The 14,980-nt window shown below is 40.3% G+C and overlaps 1 protein-coding gene across 3 annotated transcripts; it reads right to left on the bottom strand.

Moving 5' to 3' along the window:
• scn4bb (sodium channel, voltage-gated, type IV, beta b) lies at nt 1–14,738 on the bottom strand. 3 transcript variants are annotated; one of them, XM_051402216.1, is made up of 8 exons: nt 14,704–14,738; nt 13,011–13,171; nt 10,897–11,034; nt 10,293–10,596; nt 5,659–5,822; nt 5,347–5,566; nt 4,457–4,586; nt 1–4,253 (listed from the first exon to the last, which is right to left on the bottom strand). In XM_051402216.1, the coding sequence occupies exons 4-8, from the start codon at nt 10,375–10,377 to the stop codon at nt 4,157–4,159; spliced, it is 696 nt and encodes a 231-aa protein (XP_051258176.1). In that variant the 5' UTR covers nt 10,378–10,596; nt 10,897–11,034; nt 13,011–13,171; nt 14,704–14,738; the 3' UTR covers nt 1–4,156. The 3 variants fall into 3 exon arrangements, with proteins under 3 accessions (XP_051258176.1, XP_051258175.1, XP_051258177.1); XM_051402215.1 differs by lacking the exons at nt 13,011–13,171; nt 14,704–14,738 and having other exon boundaries at nt 10,897–11,288; XM_051402217.1 differs by lacking the exons at nt 13,011–13,171; nt 14,704–14,738 and having other exon boundaries at nt 10,293–10,584; nt 10,897–11,288.
• Between the last annotated feature and the right edge of the window lie 242 nt (nt 14,739–14,980).

Raw genomic sequence — 14,980 nt, 5'->3', positions numbered from 1 at the left:
TTTTATTCAAAACTTTATTAGATTTCATGTTTCTATAATAAAGAGATCGAGAGCTGATATGCACGGATGAGAGGTTGAAAATGGAGACATCATCTGAGGGCAAGCCAGAGCATTACAGCTGTATATTTGTGTGCAGAGAGCGGCGGTGGAGCATGACTTGGTGAATCTATATGCCCTGCAGAGTCTGATCGAGTACAGGGGCTACAGTCCACTCCATGCTCCTCTCTGGATGTTCCCCATTCACCCCTGCATCCCATCATCACAACTCCCTGATCCAGGACATCTCCTACTGTCGTATTGCTCTCAGAACTGTCACAGTAACTCGAAGGTGCAGTGTGACAAACTGTCACTTCTGTCGGGATTTGCATAGAGTTGCTTGTCATCATAAGGCCCTCGCTGTCACAATTCCCACATTTTTCTTAATTCATTGGTTCAGTGAGACGGTAATTCAGACAAATCATGTTTTTTTTAACCAAGTCTGATTAGACAACAACTGACAGATTTGTCTTGTGCACTCAGAGAAAACCCACTCTTCAGAAGTTAAATTCAATTATTGCAATAAAATATTTGATCTTATTAATCTTTCATGTTTCCAAAGAGATTTCTTGACAACACAAGTCATAGTCCTGCTCGAGGGCGGATTTTCTCTTTTAAGGCAAACAAGAATATGGTAAACACACATATGACAAATGTATATTACCCATAACATATGTTGCACCTTGTGTACCTGCATTATTTTTCACAAACATCCCAAGACATGGGATGATGACAAGTTCTATCAAATCTTTTCATGACTAATAGCCTATTGGTTTATACTTAAAGCAATAGGTCAGCAGTTTGGGAATTATGTATATTGGCTTTCCTGCCAAGAATTACATGAGAAGATTGAAACCTCTCATTTCTCTCTGCTAAATATGGAGCTGGAGCCAAGAGACGGTTAGCTTAGCTTAGCAAAAATACTGGTAGCAAAGCGAGACAACCTTGCACAAACAGGAAAAAAAAACTGCCTACCAACACGTCTAAGGCTCATTAATTAAAATGTCTTGTTTGTATAATTCCTGGAGTGTTGTCATCACTGTACAGTTGCCAGGCAACCAGCTAAGCCTCCAGAAAGTCACTGCACCCAGATAAAACCACAACTTGATGTTTTTACACTTCAGTTATTGTATGGATGAAACTCTCTCTATGAGTAAATTAGTGAGCTTTAGAGGTGATGGTAGGTGCATTTTGTTTCATTCGGACAGAGCCAGGCTAGCGTTTTCCCCCCGTTTCCACTCTTTATGCTAAGTTAAGCTAACCGGTGGCTGTAGCTACACATTCACCAGACAGACACGATAGTGGTATTGATCTTCTCATCTAACTCTCGGCAAGAAAGCAAATGAGCGTATTTCCTGAAATGTCAATCTACTCCTTTAAGACTGACAGTCTAATGTTGTTTCAACAGGAAACTGAGAATCATGGGATCTTGACGAATCCTAGAACCTGACAATTTCCTTTTTTCCTTTGGTTGTCTCTTGTCTCACTTGGATGATCAATGTGACATACCGACACTGGTTTGGATTATACATACACAAAAATAGAAATCTTTTTAAAGTGCCCAACACACCCCTTTTACAATATTGCTTCAAGCCAGTGACTTAAGCCTAGAGTCACTTTAATGTGGAGGCACATTATTATTAACTTAACATTGAAACCCCCAGATATTCACACTTGACTGTACAGTACGCTCATTCGACACAAGTTGCCACTGGGGAAGTACGTTTCCATCTGACCTGACCCAGTGTTTACCCACACATCTGTCCCACTCTTCAGAGGTATTTCTTTTTAAAGTCAGACATTCGGTGAATGTGAGACAGATGTGTATTGTAAATGCAGGTGAAATTGTATTTCACTGTTAAGACTTTGATGCAGATACATTCATCTCCTAGTGTGATGCTCAGAAGGAATCATCCCTGTTTGGCACAGTCAGAGGGCTACACTGAGAGCATCACTTGTCTCTTTTTTTTTCTGTACTTGAACTACAGCCCCCCTACTCAGCCTGCTCTCTGAGGCCTGATCCCATGATCATTTAAACTATGAATCTATGGGTCATTTACTGTATGCATGGGCAGGGCAACCAGTATTATCTTTTTCTCTGCAGTGCAGCAGGTAAAGGTTATTTATTGCAAATAGTAAAACACTGACTGAATGAATGTTTGTCAGTGTTTAGGAAAAAACAAGCCATTTCCATGAAGAGGCACATACTAAGCAAAAGAGATATGTTGAGTCTGATCCAGGCATACAGTATCCAGGGCCACGTCACCAAATAGTGCTTAGCTTTAGCCAGGGTTAGCACAATGAAATAAGCATGGCATAAAATGGGATTTACAATTAACCTCAGTGCTGATGCTACCAGTGTTAGTATATTGGAACAAGTTTTTCCAAAAAGTATGTATTTCTGTTATCTAGCATTGTGTTTAAAATCTGGCCCATGTTGCACATGCTTAAAATGCATTGGTAATTTGTCTTAAAAGCAGCATCACCAGAGGGTCATTCATTTTCTAAGGGGGGGCGGGGGTTGTTTCAGGGGATTGTCTATCATTTCAGCTCAGGCGCTTGTTGTACTATTACTGTTTGCTTGGTTTTATAAACTGTTTTGCAATATGTAGTTGTCCTCGCTGGCAAAGGAGCATAGAAGCACTAACAGGCACCTGTGTTTTATATCAAGCAAAGAGAAGGTACAGGATGAAGAGCTGGGCTGAATCCTATAATATTCTGGCAATACCATTTGTGTTAGTACTACTTAAAGCTTGAATGTTTGAATAAATCAGACAACATACTCTAGTGGAAAGTAGCTATAAAGTTATCAGTAGATTTGTGAGAAATTATAGGCCAACACTGCAATTTCAAAATCAATTGATTTGGATGTATTTGATCATATTCTCAAAGAGCTACTGTGAATTTGGTGTTAGCTAAAGATGGATTCAGCCCAGCTGTAACTACATTGCGTTATTCCCTGTCTCAAGCACTTAAATAAAAAAGTATTTTTGTTCTGACTTCAGATGAAAAACAGTCAAAGTTTCTTTTTTTTATGTGCTCTGGCTGTGGCCACAGACAATTATTGATATATCATGGCAACAAAGCACTTCAAAGTGCCCGACTGTGCAAGATGACATACAACAGTTTTATAAATATTTGTGAGTAACCCACACACACACACACAGTTAAATAATGTGCTCATACAAATTCACACAAACATCCCCATAATGTAATATAATGCGCACACAATTTGGCTTTAATCTAACGAGTTAAAAAACAGCAACCAGAGACACTGGTTGAGCTTAGTGAAACTAGTTTATACTCTCTGCGTATAAACACACGACTTGTGCCAGCAAGATGAGCAGCCCCCTGTGTGTCCGAACAGCATTTTAAATTGGGTCTTTCCTCAGATTTATTACTGTGCCTTTTCTGGGTGCTCCATGGTGTACTCAAAATAACAAAGTAACAAATCTCACACAAAATGCATATGTGTATATGATACAGCAAGGAATCGACCAGTTGAATTAAACCTCATAGTTTCCAGTATTATTTCTTTTTTAGTGAGTGTTGCCAGAGCCTTGTGTTTTCTTCCACTGTCTGTAATGAACTGTCAGTCTCACAGTCTAACCAGAGACAACTTGGGAACATTTTTTTTTCCAATTGTATGGACGGTAGCTTTCCTTGTCAAATATTTACCCGCTATCAGACAGTCAGCTCCCTTCAGCCAAAAACAAAGATGGTAATGTGTTGACCAATGTTGACAAAGGAGGTAGATATATGGGAGAAAGGATATATATATATATATATAAAATAACTGTATAAAGTGTCTCTGGTAGGTGCAATTATCCTTAGATGTAAATTATTAAACTGTGTGCACATTTCAAATATATAACGTGTGAGCTCGTGATTAGCACATTCCTTGGTTGTATATCATCTGCACAATTATTAGTCCATGTACCTGTGGAAGCATTGTGTGCTCATGTGTACATTCCCCTTTGAAGGCCACAGCCAGGCCGAGTTTTTAGGATCCCAACATAATGAATTTGCATGTGTGCAAACACCTGTGCATATACAAATATATGCAAAGAAAGTACATAAATATAATAGTACTCATATGGTTATATATACATGCACTTTCTCATTTCTTTTTTGGTGTTGGTTTTGAATCAGCTTTGGATCCTGAGAGGCCATTTTCTGTGTTGTCGATCCCTGATGAAGTTACAAGGCACTCCTTACTGCAGTGGGGTTGGAGGAAAAAATACAAAGTTAGAACTGTACACACGAAGCAGCTCGAAAAACACATGTTGAACTTCATTTAAAATCTACCTCAGCATGCAGAGTATCTGAGATATCCAGACATGTACCAACAATGTACTCCGATGAAAGGAAATTAATGGTTGCATTGCTGATAAATATCCAGGTGGTTGTGAAAACTCACTTTTTCTCCTCAAGCTTGGAAAGAACAAAGAGAGTGAAGTTCTTGAGCAACATGAAGCCCATTATTGCTGCAATGGCTCCACCCACAGCTGAGGCTATGATGGTAGCCAGTGTGTTGTCCACCACCCTCACTGTATACGCGAACAAAAGAGTAGAGGAATGATGATGGGAAACCACATCTACACAGAAACTGTTTCAGGAAAGGTTCTGGAAAATTAACATTGCTGAGAGAGCGCTGGCTGCCTTTTGTGCTGTTACAGTGCTTTCCAGTGATAATAAGTTGGTACCTCCACAAGAGATTAGTTCTCCTATATGCCCGACACACCAAAACATAGATTTAAAATGGGCAAAGAATAACGCAGAGCTTTTCTCTTGTGACATTTTTAGACTTTTAAAGCTACTACTGGCACTCTCCCAGAACCATTTTAGTAATATGTGGTGAATTTCTTTTATACCCTGTCAGCTATCAGTGCGGAGAAAACATCTATGTGGGTTGGTGGTAGAATTGTTTCGCTCATTTATCCAAAGTTTCCACCAGCAGCTATAAGAAACTGTGATGTTGTTCCACTTCAGAGGAGAGACTAATTTAAGGTTTAATGTGCAAGCAAGATGTGATATGACACTTTTCCTTCTTTTCAAAAAAACATTGAAGACCAATTAAAGTGATGAATAAGCTTAAGCTTAAAAACAAAAATGCTTATTTTAGTTATAAAGTAGGATTCTGGACTGTGCGTATGTGTGTGTTTGGAGGACCAAACCTGACTTGTTAGAGAAAAACTAATATAATAGATGCACAAGAAGAGAAATCTGCCATAAATTAAATTCACATTATTTAGAGAAATTTTTCTGCAGACTTATCAGACCCCTCCCTTACAGACCCTGACCACTCACACTCGTCCACCACAATGAGGTTGAAGATGGCACTGTGGTTCTTGCCCTTCTCCTTGGGGTTGCGTCCAAAACAAGTGTACTGGCCTCCGTCCTCGAAGGTGATGTTCCACAGCACGATGGAGATGTTGTTGTGATGGTTTTTCCCCACAAACTCCACCCGGTCTCGATATATACTCACCTTTGGCTCTATCCCCTCTGTCGCTATCACTGACTCACACACCTGAAAGGACCAACAAGCTGTCGGTCACCTAAAACGACCACTTACAACCAAAACCTGAACATCAATCTTTCTCTCAAACAGAAGGGTCTTACCTTCTGCATGGTGCCATTGTCATTGAATTGCCAGTTGAAGTAGAGGTTTTTGATGCCGATACAACTGGAGTATGTACAAGGCAACATGACTGTGCTGCCATTCACTGCCTCCAGGAAGGGAATCTTCCCAACAGACATCTCAAGGGCTTGAGCAGACCAGATGCCTGTGGAGGAAGGAGAATAGAAAAAAGTACAAGAATCAGCTTTACGGTGCAGCAGTATTGTGCGAACACAAAATCAGCCGGTCCGTTTTAAAACAGTCGTTCAGCATTTTGGTTTTCTTACAGGGAGAAAATGTTCTGTGTGTCTGTTTAAGATACACCTACAGTCAGTGGCTGGTTAGCTTAGCTTCACAAACAGACTGGAAACAGCTAACCTGGTGTAGTCCAAAGTTCACAAAGTCTTCATCAAAAATTAAAAGAAAGATGAAGTTTTACAGATGTTGGAGTATTTCTTGGTCGTTTCCTATATTTCTTTGCAATATATTGTACATAAGTCATTCCCAGTTCCCTGCACAATAGTTGCAATTGAAAATAGTCCAAATGAAAAAATTCAGACTCTGTAAACACACAGCTAGCTTAACAAAAAGTGTCCTTGTTAAAAAGGATAAAAAAACAATAAAACAATTAGGGTTATGGTTGTGCTGAATAAAAGTACTGGCACATTTTTTGGCACTTTCACTAATGTGCAGTAAAATGCAATGCATGATTTATGCAATTAAATGACCCAACACCCTAATGGGCATACATTTTAGAGTATTTATCCAATCTACCATTTAGGTTTAATTTTCATGATTTTAAGAACACATTATAACACACATAATCTGTCTATTATTGGCTTGACATCAGAAACATGACACTGCAAAGTCCTTGCTGTGACATTACTGTAAATAAGAGAGGAGAACATCTGCTGTGCCCCTTGTGGAAACTGTAACTGTGTACCAGGGACTACAGTCAGATAGCATGAGGAAGCTTAAATCTTACTTTCACCATTCTAAGCAGGTGGGTCAATAAACTGGCACATCTTTTTTGTTGGTTGTCGTTTCCTTTTTCCTCATCCATTCTAGACTATTTAGCCCTCTTTTACACCATTAAAGCACCTTATGCTTAATGCTTCCATCTAGTGTGTGAGGTGTAAACTACATGCTCTCGAGGTGCTATGCAGAACTAGTACACAGATGCAGAGGTTATAGAGAGAAAACATAACGCTAGCACACCAGTGTGATCAGTGGTTGCAGCTGTAACATTTTCTGCACAGTTTCTAACATTCCTCTGATTTCCGCCCTCTGTTTCGTGCACACTGTGTTACGCTTTGCTCATAAAATGGTCAAGGTCAACGTCTGACAAGCCCCACTGCAGCGAATAGGAATAACATTGGTAGGAACAGCAGATACAGCTTAACACAGGAAAGGAGGGTATACTGTATGTGGGAATGTTATTGATTCTGTCTCATCTCACTCTTTCTATCTCGCTAACTCACTCCCTCCAATCTTTTCCTAAGCTGTTCCAATGCAGCACAGTGAGCTTGCAAAAACAGTAATACAAACAGTGACGAGAGAGCAACAGCATTACCCCTCCTGCCTCATTCCTCATTCATATTTTTCAGTGTCACTCAGGAAATATTTTTGGATTGTATTTTGTGTCCAACAGTGTGTCCTTAAAATCTTTGTTTCCTGTAGCCTGTTTGTATCACTGCAGATACTGAAGCTGCTGACAAGAGACCAATTTCATCACACATCACTCTCTCTTAAATCTGTAGCCTACTGCCCATTGTTTCTCTACTGCACTTCTTGTTGAGGTTTCCAATTAAAGTTTTGTTTTGCAAGGTAAAGTTTTGGTGCTTCGGTTAAAAGTAGAACAGTGATGCTCCAGTTTCTAGCCTATATATGTCAACGTCAGAACAATAGTTTTTTGATGAATACACAAATATATGCTCTCCACATCATTTGAGTATGTAGTATATCCAAATTGCAGAAAACTGTTGACCAACCTGGATGCTTGAGGCTGATACTAAACTTGATATTTAGGAGGTTGATAATGATATACTGTGTGGATAGATAATAAACACATAATGAACAATACTGATATCTGTCAGTGCTCTCTGGTGGATAAACTATGTCATGGTGACACTGTTTTAAAATTGTTGCTTATCAGTTGACATTTACACCAATACATATCTATCTGCAATAAGCTCATATTGGCCGATATCTATTATGAAATTCAAAGGATGACCTCCCACAAAAGGTACTAAATGTTAAGACTGTAATTTTAAGGTGAAGAATGGACAAGAATGTATCTTATTCATTAGAGGTCAATGATGTGAGTACATAAGAATGGATAATTGAATGGTTGGGATATCAAAAAACAGCACAAGATATCTCTTAAAGTGGAACATAATTCTGCACACTTTGAACATTAACAGCCATTATTGGAGACATAAGAATAGCTTATTTCACAGATATAAACCTACTTTAGTGTCATTATTTCACTCTTCCATATCTAGCTTTAATACTTCAAGACGTTTGACCCTGACTTCCCATTGTACACACAAACTAACCAGTCGGTTCCCTGGAGAGGTGGGCCCAGGGGTAGCGTTAGACCCAAGTCAAGTCGCAAGTCCTAAACCCTTAAAGTCGTACACAAGTCATAGTGCACTCTCCACCAAAAGTAATGCTATTTAAACAACAAATGATCTTTGGTAAAACGTGGGGTAACGTTAGTTCTTCAGGGTTCTCTCTCTGAATTAGGTATCTACTTCCTGGGAATAAAAAATCTTAGCTGATTCAGGAAAGTGAATTTATTGGTGGCATTTCAATTACATACTTACTAACATATTTGGCCTTGGGGGAAGATATCCAGTATTTTCAAGTCAAAAGGCTCAGGTGAAATAAAGAGTCACTTGTGATGAAGTCCAAGTAGAGTTGCAAGGCTTTTTTTATTTTTATGTCTAACTCGGGTCCACACCTTGTCCACTGCAAGTGTAATGTACAAAAAGGACCTTCTTATCCACCTCATAGTGCATTATACAATATGATGGGTTATCTACAATATAATGACAATGCTAAGACGCTTTGCATCTGCTGTAGCATCTTTCTCTCTGCTTCTTTGCCACCTGCATCTGCTGATTAAGTCAACCGTGCAGTTTTCTGTTATAGGTGGCCAAAATGTTTGTTGTTCATTCTAAATAAAGACAACACCTGTGAGTGAGAAATTATTCATGTTCTGAAAAAAATCAACAACAAAAAAACATTCACGGGTTTACCTGGCAACACAATTCCAGTGACAAGTCAGTTCAGGGATGTATATGGGAGGGAGGGAGGAATCATGAATATTTAAAATGTATTGAAAATAATCAATTTAATTTACTTTATTAGACTAGGAAGATCATTTTAGAGCCTACAGCTCCTACACATAATGCCACAGACCCTGGTCTCATAGAGGTTTAACTTTTTAATGCGTGTCTGTTGCACTATGGCTGCACTGACGCTCCACACCCATTAGTAGATTTAGAACATCCTAATTGTATACTGTAAGTAATGCATCTAGGAACAATGCTGGAAGAGAGTATTAGACATACTGACTGGTGTTTTTTCTGTCAAATAATGGTTAATGCCGAATAAATGCAGGATACACAGTATAAGTGTCAACTATGACTGAAATCTGATTCTAATGGGATGGATTTTCTGTGCATTTCTTCAAAGAGGTTAAGGAAACACTTAATTGAAGATGTCTGGTTGGCTGTTGTCTCAGGAAAACAGAATCCAATATCCACACCTGATACTCTATGTCCAATGCACAAAAACCCATTTGGTAAGAGTCTATCAGCCCCGTCAGTCTCAGATCTAAGTGTGAATTTACTTGAGACAACAATGTTAGCTCTGGATACCTACTGCTGTTTTACTATACAGCCACTGCAGAAATATTCATTGTCAATATCTTGATGGTTTACTGGACACTGGCGTGACTGACGCCACTGCTCTATTACTGCAGATACACATCTTGCACAATATGCTGTGAACGGCAGGGCCTCATCAAGACTGCTTATAGTCTGACACAGCTTTTCCATCACAAGACCCACTTTATTCTGCTGACATTCCCTTTAGAGGACATACAATCCCAATCCAAACCAGTATGGACCATGGATATCACCAAGCTGTTTGATTCCAGCAACAATTCTCATTCATTTCTCCAAAGACTCCAAACTAACTCGTTATTTTGGAACTACAACCAAAAACATAGCCTTTCTGTGTTTCCAGGCAAAACCAGCAGCACATTTTGGTCACGAGATGAAACACGCAACCTCCAGAAAAACAAGCAAACTAGTCCTGTCACCAAAGCAAAATCCTTCTTCAAAACCTAGTGTTGTGGCAACGTAAATACAATTGCAGCGAACACCTGCGTAGGTCAATAGCAGATGAAGGTCAATGTCAGATTTTAAAAGCCACAGGACCATTGCTCTGCATAACAACACAAATACACAATGATATTAGCACAAGCTTTTGGTATTCAATAAGGAGTGAGAAAAAAAACAAATATGAAAAAGAGAGAACAGGAGGAACTGTGCAGATCAGCTGTGGTATAATGATCATGGTGCCAATAAAGGCAGGTGACATGAAAAAGAGAGATAGACATTACCAAGCAGCATAGAGAGTATCAGGCGAACGGCTGTGTGTGGAGGGCCCAGCCTCGGGGGTTCAACCCCAACCCACTGGACCTCCATGGCAGCCAGATGTGCTCCAAAACAAATACTGCTGCAGGATCCAGTAAGATAGTAGAATATCCTTTAGCACAACTCAGCCTCTCTGGTATATCGGATTAAATCTGGTAGCCTGTCTGGGTGTCTCTGGACCCCAATGCGAGGCACGTCCCAATGTTGCACCGACAGAAGTCCCGGTGGTGAGCCTGCCTGCCAGCCCCCACAGCACTACTGTGGAAGAGACTGTAGGTTAGACAGAGGGCAGAGGAAGAGGAGGAAGAGGAGGAGGAGGAGAGGAAAGAAACAGAGAGAGAGGGTAAGAAGGAAAAAGTTAATCAACTGAAATCTTAAAATATGACATAGAGTCACTGTAAAAGCACAGTAAAAAGTTTTTCTACAGATATAGTGTGTGTTCGCATGTTTTCTGCATACATGTGTCTACATACGCATACTGTATCTCATTGCCTGAATGTAAAAGGGGTAAAGCTGAAAGAAAAAAACATGAAAACATGATCAGTACAGTTCAAGTTGTGTCATGCCTACCTGCTCCCTGCAGCTGGTGTTCACTCAGAGGCCGGTAGCACAGCTGAGTCAGTGTGGACAGGACAGTAGTGGAGCGGCAAACGCTCACTGCGCACAGTCAGGGTTCACTCAAGGAGAATCCGCCAGCTAGCACTTTCACTGCAGAGACAGCCACATTGCAGCGCCAGCCAGGATGAGAGACAATTAGAGAGGAGAGGGGGAGACAAACAGAAAGACAGACAGAGATGTAGAGAGACAGGCGGACAGGAGGAACAGCCGCTGCTCTCATTCCTCTTCAGCATCAGCAGAGCCCCGATGAAGCTGACTCTTCTCCCTTCCCGTCCCTCTGGCTATCTCACAACTTTTCCCTGTCCTCTCCGCTGGCTGCATGCCACCTCTCTCTCTCTCTCTCTCTCTCTCTCTCTCTCTCTTTCTCCCCCCTCATCTCTCTGTCTCCCCTCCCTTACCTGCCCCAATATCCCTCATATTCTTTTTCTCTCCTCCATCACCCTTCATTCGCTCCTTCTCTCTCTCTCTCTCTCTCTCTCTCTCTCTCTCTCTCTCTCTCACTCTCTCTCTCCCTCTCGCACTCTCTCTGCTCCCCTCCCTCCTTCCCCCTCCTCCCCATCTCCTGACTCGGGGCGTGTATGCAGACTCAGGCACTTTTGTCAGAGTGTTTGTGAAGATCAGAGAAAAGTTCTGCAGTGCAGGTTGAGGAGGTGGTTGTGTAATGCAGCCCCAGGGCCGGGCTAGACACACAGTCCCATATCAAAATGCTCCATTCATAAATAGACATGTCCTGTCACTGATAACGTCACCTTTAAGGCACCAAAACTCTACATTACAGAATTACAAGCGAGAGGGGAAAACAGTGCAGTAATTACTCTCTATTCTACTTAGGTCTGATTTTACAATGTGACTTTGAGAGCTTTTCACGTTTTATTTTCTATTTCCTTTCACTACTTATCCATCCCGAGATTGACAGAGCTCCCTCTCCTCTCCTCTTTTCCTGAAAGGCAGGCTCCTGCCGGGACTCACATTACCCTGGCTCAGGATAATTAACATCCACAGTCGCTGCTGATGTGTGCATGTGTGTCCCATTCAATGCCTAGAAGGTCAAACTATCTTGTATATCATGAGGCGTTCATTACTCTCTTGTGATCAGTGTGATGCAGCTGCAAATGCATTGTGATATGAGGGGATGTGTGCAGTCATTTTTCAACGGGATGGCTCCTTTCCCATAAATGTACAAGCGCATCAGTCAACAGCAGCCGACCATCATCATGTGTCTGCACTATTCACTGCAGGACATGACAGAAGAAGTGCTGAGCTCACAGTTTTCAGATTTCAATCCATTACTGTAAATAGAAGGTGACCGTGCAGCAATAATGGATTATTATCATCAGTTTGTCACAAAAAAGGGGTTGGTAAGAGGTTAATAAGAGTTTCACACTGGATCAAAGGAGAATTTTAAGTGCTAACAGGGATGCAACTGAAATCATGTGACACAGTGTGCCATCTGAGCCAAGGTACAGTTACGCAGGCAGAGGACAAGAGGACAGCTACACATCAATGTTGGACTTCACCTCCGGCTTGTTTTTCTCTGCTTACAAAACTGGTATTTATTTTACAAGAGAATAAGGTAAGTTAAAGTTTGCAACTCTGAAGGGCTGTAAGTGAAATTTAGATTAAACAAAAGACAGATCCCGGTATCTGCCAAGTAAGCGTATATTGTACTTTACTTAGTTTGAAAGTACTTAACACCGTGATCTATTATTCATTGAGCAGGTATGATGTGCATATGCAGACACTAGGAAGGAATCTTTGTTCTTTAGTAGCTCATGCAAAGTTTACAATACTAATTATTTTTCTTGTGTATGTCAGATGTCAGCTCTTACATTCAATATATAACATACTGTATCTGATACAGGTAGGATTTAGTAGAGCTGAACGGGGAAGATGGTCCTGACAACTCTATTTAAACACAGCAGCAATATCCAAATTAAAATCTAATGTGTGTCACAGGATGTTGAGTGAACATAGTTAATCCACACTGTGTTTGATTAAACAGTACGAAACTGTATCCAACTACAACCTGCAGGGCCTGAAAATAAATTAGCCAGAGGATTACAAACCAATCTGGTTCAGGTCTCCATAATGAGCATATACAGGGTGGTCTGATGGGTGTGGAGCTCTTAGTGGTAATGTAATGTAGCCGGGCTGCAGGCTCACTGCTCTCCTCTCCAGGCCCCTCCACTGGAGTATCAATGCAGCAGCAGTGGGAACTCTTCCAGAACTGCAATAAGAAAAAAAAAAAAAAAAACAGCATTTTGCTGCATAAAGACAGGGTGCTACTGCAGACCTGTGCAGGACTAACCACACAGAGTGCCCATGGACAGTCACACTCACAAACATAACCACATTATATGTACTGTACAGATATTCATGATTGTGGCCTGTGTTACTATTCATAGATGACATGTAGGTGACATTTGCTCTTACTGCAGCAAAACGTGTGCTGCTCCAAAGTAAAGAGACAAGGACATATGTCTCAGCACTTACTGTACACATGTAGGGAGTGGGAGCAACACAAGCACTCACACAATGAAGTGTGGGAAGACCTTTTAAGTAAAATTAACAGTACAACACTGCAAAAATACTGTTTACTATTATTACAAGTAAAAGTCCCGCATTCCAAACATTACCTATGTAGATGTACAGACTATAGCAAAAATGTTTTAGAATAAAAAGGAAAATGTGGTGTCTGTGACCAATACTGATGCATCAATACATAGCAATTTACAGTAACAACTGTACTTTATATACTGTTAGGTAGTTTAGTTCTACAGTTAAGTGATTCCCAACCTATGGGTTGGCCCCACTGGCAAGGGTCCCAAGATAAATCTGGGGGTCCTAAGTGCCATATGTGACATCAGCACTTCCTGGACCCGACTCTTCTCAGTGCAAACCTTATGGGACATTAACAAATGTTAATTGCTAATGTGCAACTTAAATCTTGTCAATAATATTTTCTGTTTAAACTTTTATTCTGGTCCGTTAATACCCACAGTTCAGTTAGCAGCTAAAGAGCTAGCCCCAGTTTGTGCCTCGTGAATTAGCATATTCAGGTCACAGAGGTAGATCGGTTTCTTTAAAAGATACTTAGTGTTGTTTTTTGTTTTTTTTTAAACCTGAAAAACCCAGAATGCCTGTAACACGAGAGGCTCAAACTGTGACTACAAATTAACAGATATTTCCCAGGAATTGGTAGAGACCAAAATCAGAGCTAAAAGAGAGTGAATGTCAGACTTACATTCGCCAGGTGACAAAAACCCTCCAAATAAATGATAATGTTGCTCCACAGCTGCTGGATGTGTAAAAAAGCAACTGTTCGCTAACAAGCTCGCCATTTCAATTGTTAAAGCTGACAATATATCAGTGGTGTTGGTTCTGCTGCCCCCTGGCCAGAGAGATCAGTTATTGCAGGTTCAAATGGCACCTGAGGAGTTTAGAAGGGAAATCAGTTTGCTAGAACTAATGTGACAAGAAACCAAAACTAGACTTTGCTATTTTGTGAGGATTCATAAGCTAAAAAGATTGAATACCACTGGTTTAAATCCATAACAATGTGTTGTATTTTATAAACTTTATAAAGTGAAATCTTAAACTGAGAGGTAACTAGTAACTACTGCTATCAGATAAATGACTAAACTTGGTAAACTCAAGGTAAATATTTGTTATTCAGCAATTGTTACAGTACATAGAGTTCCTACTCTATGTGCTGAACAAGCTTTAAATTGATTGTGACCATAGAGTTGTATTTCTTACCTATCATTAACAGTTCCTTCCTCTTGTTGATGCTTTCCTTAAAAAGTTAATTAGGTCTTAGATTTGATGATTTGATGTCAAATTCCTTGGAAATGCATCTGTTAACAGCAATTAGCATTCATACAAAGAACCTGTTCAGCAAGTCTTCCTTCCATATGTGCCGAGGAAAAGAGTCAGACAGGTTACCACATGTCCCAGTTTAGAGTCCCTCTCCACCCAATTCAATAACTGCTCTGTTAAACACACAGTTTTGTTTATCTTCACTTTTAAAAGGACA

The sequence above is a fragment of the Dicentrarchus labrax genome, unplaced genomic scaffold (assembly GCF_905237075.1).
Source record: "Dicentrarchus labrax unplaced genomic scaffold, dlabrax2021, whole genome shotgun sequence".
In the NCBI taxonomy this organism is placed as follows: domain Eukaryota; kingdom Metazoa; phylum Chordata; class Actinopteri; family Moronidae; genus Dicentrarchus; species Dicentrarchus labrax.
The sequence above is the reverse complement of the archived record's forward strand: the minus strand, read 5'-3'. Positions and strand labels throughout refer to the sequence as shown.